This window comes from Trichechus manatus, unplaced genomic scaffold (genome assembly GCF_000243295.1).
Source record: "Trichechus manatus latirostris isolate Lorelei unplaced genomic scaffold, TriManLat1.0 scaffold00250, whole genome shotgun sequence".
NCBI lineage: Eukaryota > Metazoa > Chordata > Mammalia > Sirenia > Trichechidae > Trichechus > Trichechus manatus.
Window position 1 is genome coordinate 2,363,661 of NW_004444186.1, and position 10,910 is coordinate 2,374,570.

Sequence of the window (10,910 nt, forward strand, 5' to 3'; positions counted from 1 at the left end):
GCCCGCGCCCCCGGCCCCGCGCGCAATGGGCGGCCCAGCCCGCGCCCGCAGCGCCATCCGCTGGCCCGCTGACGTTGCGAGTTCAGAATAAAGGGCAACTCGCGGAGCCGGAGCGAGCGCCGCTCCCCCTCCTTTGTTTCTGACTCACGGAGGGTAAACCCAGCCGAGAACGGCTTCCAGGGGAGCAGGGGGACCGAGACCCACGGTGGGAGCGAGAGGTGGAGCCAAGGAAGACACGGACCGAGCCTGCCGAGAGAGGCAGCAGGAGCAGATGAAGCGGATCCTACGGAGACACATAGATTTAGGAAGACCTGCGGTAACCGCAGTCTAGACCGTCTTCCTTACAAACCAAAAACAAGAGTGGGAGCTGGAGCGCGTGTTACCGAGAGCTGGCATGAGAATCCACGCTCACTCGGTGGTGGAGACAGCGGCCTGGGCAGGTCAAAGGCTGGGGGAAAGTTTTATGCTTCAGAGGGTATCGATGTGCTGGGAGACGGGTGGGAGAGCAGTTAATAGTAACACATTTTTTCTAGTTTGAAAGCGTTTTCTTATTTGAGCCTCAAGAGAGTAGCCCTGAGTGTGAGGTGGCTGTTGCAATCTGCATTTCGTAGAGAGGTGAGACTCACGGTAGCGGGGATTTGCAGGCACACACTAACTGCAGGCAGCAATAGAGCCCTGTCTCCAAAGCCATTTTCCATTATACCCAGTGGCTTTAAACGTAAGCTCCAGGTGATACCTGGGTATCCCACCTTGCAGCACCGACCTACACGGATGCCATCCCGTCTGGAGTCCACTGGAGGGAAGGGCTGAAAGCCCGGAAGATGCCTTGACTAGGGGAACCCCTGCCAATCCCTTCTACCGCCAGACCCTGGCTCAGAGCCTACAGGCCAACGCCTCGGTAACTTTTTTTTTTTTTTCCTCAATAGTTACTTGATGGGAAGAAGGGAGTTAGGAAACCGAGTTTGGGTAGTGGTGTCATTAACCGCTCTGTGGGCTTTGGTCAGGACCCTGAATTTCTTTAGGCCTCAGTTTCTCCACATATTCACGGGTGAGGGATAAACTGCCATTTCCATGAACAAGGAAAGCTGGGGGAATATATGTGATGACCCGTGAAAGTCCTTGGAAAATACAAGTATTGGCCCCCAGGGCTGATTGTTAAATAACAACCAGCTCATAATCACACTGCCTGGCATATGGTAGGTATATGGTAACCACAAAATGAAGAAAAATCCCTGGCGCGGAGGAATGGGAAAAATGCTTTTTCTGGAAATGGCCCAAGATAAAAGTGTTGCAGATTTATGGTTTGAAGGGTGGAGGATGCCTTGGCTTTTTCTGGTCTCTCAGATGAAGGCGGGGACCCCTCTCTGTTCCCAGCCCGTTTTCTGTAACCCTATAATATTGATCTCAACCTCTATTAACCACACTAATTAATTCCTTTACATGGATGCAGAAAATTCTCCTTTCAAAATGCTCTTATATATCATTTCTTTAAATCTTTAGTGCCACCTTGTGAGGTATATAGAATATTATTATTCCCACTTGGAAAATGAAAAAAACAGGGTATGGCGCATAACACCTGCCCAGGTTTACACAAAGTTCCCGGCTGAGCGGTTTAGAACCCAGGCTTTCTGATTCCCAGTTTACCGTTTAGGCTACACACACAGCACATTCCCCAAGCCCTCCCCTTCTCGTCCCACCATCTCTGTTCCCCACTCCCCTGTTTAAAAAATGATGACAAAACCCAGCATATCGTCACAGGTGAGGAAGCAAAATGTCCCCGTGTACTGGTGAAGAAAAGTAGCCTACATAATGATCTTTGGAGGGCTTTGCTGGCCAGGCAGATAAGAGCGGTTTGGATGTGTTATTTAAATAAATTCTGGTTTGTGGGAAAAAAAGTAATCCATAACGTTACCCAATCTTCCTCCTTTCCCACTAGCTTTCATTTTGTCAACAAATGTCTGCATGTCCCGTATGCAATGTAAGGAACCCTGGTGGCACTCAGCTGCTAACCAAAAGGTTGGCAGTTTGAACCCACCAGTCGATCTGCGGAAGAAAGATGTGGCAGTCTGCTTCTGTAGAGACCGCAGCCTTGGACACCCTACAGGGCAGTTCTGCTCTGTCCTGCAGGGTGGCTATGAGTCGGAATCCACTCCACGGCAGCGGCTGTTTGGGCTGCTCCTGCACTGGATCAGGCAGGAGCTGGAGCTTGTGGCACATCAGGCTGAGGGAGTGCTGAAAAAGAAAACTCTCCCAAGTAATTTTCAGATTCCAGAGCAGATGCATGTGGGCTGCAGAGCCTTCCCCGCCTGTCTGTTCCTTTAGATGTTACATAAATCTCTGGCTCCCTGTGGTTACCGTTGATGGTCCCTGATCCTGCCCCCTTCCCGCTAACCTGCTCCGCTGCACTGCCCCATCCTGCCATCCTGTCCCTCGTTCCTCACCACGCCCATCACTCACTTCTCTTCCTACACGCCGTAGTCTTCCCTGGCCCCTTCTTCTTCCCTCCCACCAGAGGAGGCTGCAGTGGTTCCTGAATTAAGATCTCTGTAGGGGACTGTTTCCAAAGGCCAAGGCATAGTGAGAAACCCGAGAGCAAGGACTTTGGGGTTCCTTGACACATTTTCATAGCACTGTCCTCTCAGTGCACTTGGCCCGACAGTATACACCAACCACAATGTAACTCTGAGGTCCAATTTTCTCGTTGGTGGCCATTAGATACTGGGAGGACGCAGGATGGGGTTACCCCCCTAACTGCACCCCTGGATAAGGCACACCTGCCTGTAGCTGCATTCTTTAGTTGAATATAAGCAGCTCTGCTTAAGGGAGGGAGAAGAGAGCCATCGAGATAAGGATTTGTGAATTGCTGCCTCCAAGTTTATTGGGCGGAAACTATTATCTAAACAGTTGTTCAACTAAAACAAATATCTTTGGCTTTTGTAGAGTAAATGGGACATAAAGGTTTTGCCCAGGGCACTTTGGGCTATGGGGGAGAAGATTATTAAAACTATATGAGACCTTCATTAAAATAATGTTTTTAAAGGGAAAAGATAGAAGGCCAGTCATAATGGAATCAGCTCTGAAAATCTTAAATATAAATGTTTGAGTCTTTGACCCTGAAGAAGAAATGTCAACTTCTGGCTTCAAACTCCCTGAGAGTGGGGCGTATTTCTTAGACTTTCTCATACCATTAGCGGAGCAGTATGGTAGCTGGTGAGGGATGAAGAGAATGGTGTAAGAAACATCTCGGTGTGTCTTCGTCCCATTCCACAGGGTCAACCTTCCCAAGATGAGGATGGGAAGGACAAATAATTCTGCCTGGAGGAGGCGGGATGGCGGTTATACGTATTTGAAAACACTATATAACTTGTAAAACGCTACATTTAAAATACTGCCTCCTGAGTGCAGTTGGTTTCAATGACTTAGAAAAAAATTTTTTTTAAAGGGACCCAAAGGGACCCAAAGTGGAAGAAAAAGGTGGATTTTAGCTGTAATATGGACAGAGGCCTTAGGGCGTCACATGAGTGTGTGTAAGGTAAAGGAACAAGGACTGAGAGCTGGGAGGAATAGAGAAAAGAAGACAGAATGATCACTCAGCTTTCCTATTTCTTCAGCTGTTGATTAGTGGAATGGGAGGGTTGACAGGAATCCAATCTTAGATCCTCAACTTGGAGACAGGAATCAATCTTATATTTATTATTATTAGCCAGATGTATGAAGTGCTTACTATGCACCGATGTTCCGAGTGCTTTACATGCGTTAGCTATTATTTACTCCTTACAATTCTATGAGGAAGGTACTATTCCCATTTTATAGATGAGGAAGCTGAGCCACGAAGAGGCTAAGTGACATTCCCAGAGTCACATAGCTGTGACACAGATTTGGCCCTAGCCCTTCTGACTCTACTCGTTGCTGTCGATTCCGACTCATAGACTCATAGGACAGAGTAGAACTGTCCCATAGGGTTTCCAAGGAGCAGCTGGTGGATTCCATCTACTGACCTTTTGGTGAGCAGCTGAGCCCTTAACCACTGCACCACCAGGCTTCCTTTCTGACTTGAGAAAATATTTATCAACATAAAAGTGTATATATATATATATATATTTACAGAGAACCAGGGAGGGACTGTGCTGTGGTGTTTTCGCGGTGATGACTTAAAAACGGGTTGCCGTGAAGTGCATTCTGACTCACAGGGACACTACAGGACAGAGCAGATCTGCCCCACAGGTTCCCAAGGCTGTCATCTTTATGGAAGCAGACGGTCACATCTTTCTCCCGCGGAGCGGCTGGGGGGTTCAAACCGTCGACCTTTTGGTTAGCAGCTGAGCGCTGAACCACTGCGCCAGCAGGGCTCCTTGTAATGGTTTAAGGACTCCTTAATCCCCTAACATTAATAATACCATCACTTTCCGCTGCTTTTAAGAGAAGTGAAACCAACACCAGATTTTGTTATTTGCCTTGACACATTTTAAATATCCTTCGGGGAGAGGCAATACCCTTCTCTCTGTTTGGTGTGACGCCAGCTCAGGCCCCACCTCGTGAACATCCACAGATCGTTATCAACCCCAAAGAAACAACAACCAATCACTTGTATCTCTTCACAAACCGATTTTTATTGTGATCATACATGGTTTCTCAGGGCCAGAGAAACTTGCAATGGGGGACAATTATTAGCTGTCTCTCTAGAGGAGCCCGGTGAGCTTCCAGAAATGAGTGGTGCGGGAATGTGGTTGATGAAAAGTCCGAGGGGTCAGCGGGGACGGAGCACGTGGAGGAGTGTGGAGTGAGCATCAAGTGGTCCCTTTGTTTAAAACTCCTCTAGGCTCTGATAACCCTTTCCTCAAGATCCCAACAAAACTCATCAGAAATGGAAGTGCTACCAAATACGCAAGGAACACATTTATTTATTTCATAAAGAAACCAGGAGGAAAGCCTGTTGGATGGGCTCAGACTTATCCTCAGCTCATCATGCGGGGTCTGTGTGTCCATGCTGACGGTTCAGGAATCAGCGGGCTCCCGGAGATGGCCGAGATGGCTGCTAACAAGCCGCACAAAACCTCACGCGTCTGGGGTGGCGACAGCCTGCGGTGTCCCCCGCCTCTCCATCATCATTTCATCTCCTGCTTGCGGATCTCGCTGTAACCTGGGAGCCCTCCTTGCTTCGGCCGTGCAGTCCAGAAGCCAAAACTTCCTCTAGGAAACTGACAAGTAAATTTCAGGTTACTAAAAGGGGGGAAAGAAAAAGCACCTCCAAAGACAGAGTATCTTGCTCACGACAGTGAAGCAGATGGAGAGCTGCCGTGAGCGGCCTGCAAGGTGCGCTGGTCTGGCATGTTGGTTGGTGCAGAAGCCCCAAACAGCACCCCGACATCCAGACTAGAAGAAGGGCCCCCGGTGCTCCTCCCCAGGGTCTTCTCCGTGTGTTTTAGGATTTAACTCATAAGATTTGTTGAGACTAATATTTCAAGTTTGACATTTCTAGTTAGGAACCCAGAATTTCAAATGGGCTTGCTGCACTGTGGTGGCTGCGTGTTGCTGTGATGCTGGAAGCTCTGCCACTGGTATTTCAAATGCCAGCAGGTCACCCATGGTGGACAGGTTTCAGCAGAGCTTCCAAACTAAGATGGACTAGGAAGAAAGGCCTGGTGATCTACTTCTGAAAATTAGCCAGTGAAAACCTTATGGATCACAACAGAATATTGTCTGATACAGTGCTGGAAGATGAGCCCCCTAGGTTAGAAGGCACTCAGAGTACACAGTGGCTTCAACAATGGACTCGAGCTTCCTAACGATCATGAGGACAGTGCAGGACTGGGAAGTGTTCTGTTCTGGTGTACGTGGGGTCGCCACGAGTCACAGCCGACTCAAAGCCAACTAACACCTCACCACCTCTTCTTCGCATGCCTGAAGTGGCCTCAGAACTCGCTGCCTCTTGGCTTCCCCCGTATTCAATCTGCTCTCCCGAGGGGCAGCAGAGTTCCCTTCCTAAGATGACATCCTATCGCATACTCTCCCTTCCGCTTCCGCCTAAAACCCTCCTGTTTACAGAGTAATGTGTGGATTACAATGCAAGGCCTTCTTGATGTGGCCTACTAATAACTAATACATTGTGTTTACTTTGTTCTGGGAACTGTTATAAGGCACATGTGTTTGTGTATATATATGTGTGTATTAAGCCCTATCAAGTAGATGCTACTATTGTCCCCATTTTTTAAATGAAGAAACCAGGTTATAGAGAGGTTAAGTGACTTGCCAAGGTCACAACAGCTGGGATTCAAACCAGGGTCTAGAGTCTGCGCCCATAGGTACCCCGCAACACACCTCACTCATCGGGTTCTGTCTCCCACGGGCAGCCTGTGTGCTCACCAGGCCCGGCCACTCACTGCTCCCTAATGTGTCATCAGCTTTCACACCCCCAGGCTTCTGTTCTTACTGTGGTCTCTGTCTGAAATGACAGGCTAGTCCATCTCTGCCTGATGAAACCCTTTTCATCTGTTAAGTCCAAAAGTCACCTTTTCTGTGAGGCCTTCCCAAACCTCCGCATGCTGAACTAACCACCCCCTCCGCTATGATCCCCTTGTCCACCGCGCTATTTTTGCTGTGTGTTATTATTAATTAGGTTCTGTATATATACAGGGTTCCCTTCCGATGATCCGTCGTCAGTCAGCTCTGACGTAAGTAGAATACTTTTTTTTTTTTTTTTAGTTTTCATTATTATTGCCTTTTATTATCAGTATCTTATAATCTGATCTTTACTTGTCTTTGGGAATAGGAAACATTACATCTGAGAATGATGACATCAGCAAATCACACGCAGCAACACGGTATGCAGTACGTATTACTAACGATAAGATGTACAAAAAAACAAATCCCAGAACAGACGGTCGGGAGTGCAGCTGGTCATAACCTGAATACACTTTAAGTCCGGGACTACCCGCATCATTGTTGTCTATACAGACGGGAGCTCCTGAGGGTGGGAATAAGTCTTAGTCAGCTTTGTATCTCCAGGGCTTGGAACAGAGGCTGACATCCAGCAAGTACCCAATAAAGGTGTGCTGAAGAAATGAATCAGTTAAAACAGCTACCCACTCGCAAGAGAATTTTCTCTATAATATTGGGGTTATTTGAATGATACTTGTAAGTAAGTCCAAGACTCTATATCAGAAGGAGACAGATTCACAGTTGACAGAAGATTGGAGGAACCACCAGGTCTCTTATTATCAACGCTGTTTCGTGGTTAAAGCCTGGAAGATTCCGGGCTTGGAGTATTTAAGTGGCAAACTCCTTCGCAAAAGAACAAGCTGGTGAAGTGGACTGGAAGCGGAGTTCATTTATCCCTCTTCTGAAATATGGGCACCTCACTCTGACCTGGGTTTCGGCCATTTGGACTGGAGACCCCTGGGCGTTGGAACGACGTCAGGAGCTGAGGAGGTTCTGCTTTCCTGCAGACAAGCCGGCGAGCCTGTGACTGGTGACTGAGCGAGAGTCGAACAAACCTGCTCGCAAGCCCTAGAGGAATTTATCCCGCAGCCCTCGCTTCACTTCAGAATCTGCTACGTGTCCAAAGGAAAGAAGTAACTTTTCTGAAATCATACTTAAAGATCCTCTGCTGTGTATCAAGACCCCACGTTCCTGACGGCAAAGAGAAAACACTATCTATATTCACCAGGCCTAATTTTGTTTCCTAGGGCTGTTGCGACTTTTTAAAAAGTATCTATTTGGGGACTTTGATGAGTCACTGCACAGAATGCTTAAAAATTATGGGTGATTAACATATCGGTAGCTGTATCCCAAATTTAGACTATGTTTAAAAGCAACAAAACATAAATGATTTTTCTTTTGTAGGTTCGTTTTAAACCAATCTCACTTTAAAAGCAAACTCAGAAAGTCCCTTCTCCTGTGACACTAGGATTCAATTCAATTTAGCAAATGTTTACTCAGCACTATCAGCTAGGCGCCGAGCTAGGTGTGTGAACACCTGTTACGACTCCTTCCTTTAAGCAGCTCTCAGTCAGAGACAGACACACAACTCCACGGAGACCTGCTATAGAGAGAGACGGTACCGAGAGTTAACCTGGTGGGTGGATGCTATTGCTTTTCTAGGTTTGCGCTGCCCTAAGGGGTGCTTTCCGGACTCCCTGGATAGAAGGAAGGTGGGAGAAAAAGGCAGAACCTCAAAACCCTGACAATATATTTTAAAAAGTCAACCTCAAAAAGTCTAGCATCACACACTGAGAAGCAAACTTCTTCACTTTGGTAAAGGTCTAGGGACGAACCCTTCCGGGATTTTAGATTTTAATCACTAAACTAATCCAACTGAACAACTGTGTTCCCACACAAAGCGACATTTAAATTACCAAAGATACATCCACCTCCTTTTTACTCCACAGACAGAAATTACATGTGAGTTTCTTGTTACACCAAAGCCGCCAAGGGAATCGAGAATCAAATCTGAAGAGCAGTATAATGAAACAAGTGAATGGAACTTCTGGGGAAGCATGAAAAAGGTTTTCAGGAAAATAATGAGAAAAGGCCCAATATATTTGCTTTAGCGGAGTAATACGCTCCTCCTTATCACGGCCAGACGCTTACCTGCAGGTGCTGGGGTTGGGATGGGTGAGGGAGAAGGACAGGATGGAGCTTTTAATATCTCAAAACACTCAACACTCTCCGCATCTCTCCCCTCCGTTTCCACCACTTCCAGTTTCGGGGCCAACTGCCACGTTTTATACCTCTTTGCGTTTGTGCATACTAACCACTGCCCGGAAGGCTGCCCCATCCCTCTGCATGTGAAAGCTATTCATCGTTTAAAACCCACCTCTGAAACTATCACTCCTCCAGGAAGCTTTCCTTAACTGCACTACCTTCTCCTTAGACTGATGTACTCGTTCTTCCGTATCTTGTGAATGCACTTGCCCTGTGCTGTGATCTGTCTGCGGTCAATTTTCCATGTAAACCTATGAGCTCTTGGAAGGCCCAACTAACACACGAACTCTTTTTGCAGAAGTTTTGAACAGTACACATAGAGCTCAAGTCTTCCTTAACTCTTCTTCCTGTTACTCTTTCCAGAGGTAACAACAATTTTGTCAACAAGTATTTACTGAGTGCCTACAGGCACTGTTCTAGAAGCTATGGATACAGCAATAAATGAAGTAAAACAACCTCTGCCTTCGTGGAATTTATATTCCAATGGGAGAGGAAGGAAGATAAACAAAATTATTAAAATAACAGCACAACGACAGGAACAGCGAACACATGTATCACTCTCCATACGCGAGGTACTGCTCTAGGTACTTTGCACACATTAACTTATTTACTCCTTACAACATCTACAGATAGAAACGATCCTACTTCACAGAGATTGAGGCACAGAGAAGTCAAGGTCTCGCATCCTGAGAGTGAGAGTTGGGATACAAACCCGGGCAGTCTGGCTTCCCAGTTTGTCCTCTTAACTATGATGCCACGCTGCCTCTCTGCAGTAAGTTAGGTGAGGAAAATGTTGAGGGGCTGTTAGTGGTATGAGGCGTTAAATCCAGGGGTCAGGGGACACCTCGCTGAGAAACTAACGTTTGGGCTAAGACCAAAAGGAGGGAAGGGGACATATATCAGGGGGAAGAGTGTTCCAGGCAGAGGGAACAGTAAGTGCAAAGAGATGAAGGCCTGGTATGTTCGAGAACAGAGTGGAGGCCGGTGTGGCTGGAGTGAAGTGAATACAGCACCGAGTAGTAAGAAATAAGATCAGAGATGTTAAGGTGGGAGACGGGTGAGTGTGGGGATGAGATCAGGCAGGGCCTTGCCGGTCAACGTAAGGACTTTGGTTTTTACTGTGAGTAAGATGGGAAACGTTTGGGGGGTTTTGCTCAGAGATGTGATATGCCCTGAATTATGCATTTTAACAGGATCAGTCCACTGCTACATTGAGAACAGACGGTAAGGGGGCAAAGGTGCGACAGGGAAACCAGCTGTAATAATCAGGGAAACAATAGTGGCATGGACCAGGGCAGTTGTGGGGAGTGACGGCCAGATTCTGGACACATTTTGAAGGTGATAATCCCGGGATCTACCGATGAACCAGTACGTAGGTGTGTGGGGAAGAAGGGAGTCAAGACACCACCAAGGTTTTCGACCTGGGCAACTGGAAGGATGCACGCGCCCAAGGTGGGAAATCCGAGGGAGGATTAAACATAGGAAGAAAGAGCAAAAGTGTGGTTTTGATCATGGTGAGTCTGAGTGTTTATTAGACACTGAAGTAGAAATGTCAAGTAGGCAGTTAGCTATACAAGTCTGCAGTCCAGGGAAGAGGTTCAGTTGTGGTTGTCTGCTGTGGTGCCCTCACCCCTGAGGGACATCCAGCAATGCCTGGAGACACTTTTGGTTGTCATAACTTGGGGGAGGGCTAGTGGCATCTGGGGGGTAGAGGCCAAGGATGTTGCTAAACATCCTGTAGTGTTGTTGACAACCCCCTACAACCAAGAACTATTTGGCCCAAAATCCAACAGTGCTGATGTGGAGAAACTCTAGACCAGAGATATAACTTTGGGACTCATTAGGAGACAAACAGAATTTATAGCTATGAGACTGGATGAGATCGCCAAAAGAGAGGGTGTAGACAGAGAAAAGAGGTGGACCAAGGACGGGGATTCCAAAAGTAGGAGAAACTAGCAAAAGAGACAGAGAAGGAATGACCAGTGAGGTAGGAGGACCAGGAAAGTATAGTTTCTGGAAGCTAAGTGATAAAAGTGTTTCATGGATGGCTTCACTGGAGAATTCTACCAAACTTTCAGAGAAGAGTTAACACCACTACTACTAAAGGTACTTCAGAGCATGGAAAAGGAAGGAATACTCCCAAACTCATTCTATGAAGCCAGCATAACCCTGATACCAAAACCACATAAAGACACCACAAAAAAAAA

At 47.0% G+C, this 10,910-nt stretch overlaps 1 protein-coding gene across 2 annotated transcripts in view; it reads right to left on the reverse strand.

Annotated features, from left to right (window-relative positions):
• Nucleotides 1–4,599: 4,599 nt before the first annotated feature.
• Nucleotides 4,600–10,910, reverse strand: part of VPS45 (vacuolar protein sorting 45 homolog) — a 78,179-nt gene continuing 71,868 nt past the window's right edge. For both annotated transcript variants that reach the window (XR_002822843.1, XM_004389598.2), the window contains one exon: nt 4,600–5,198. Coding sequence is in view for 1 of the 2 variants with exons in the window: in XM_004389598.2 (XP_004389655.1) it covers nt 5,111–5,198 (88 nt within the window). In the remaining variant the exon portion in view is untranslated. The remainder of the gene's footprint in view (nt 5,199–10,910) is intronic.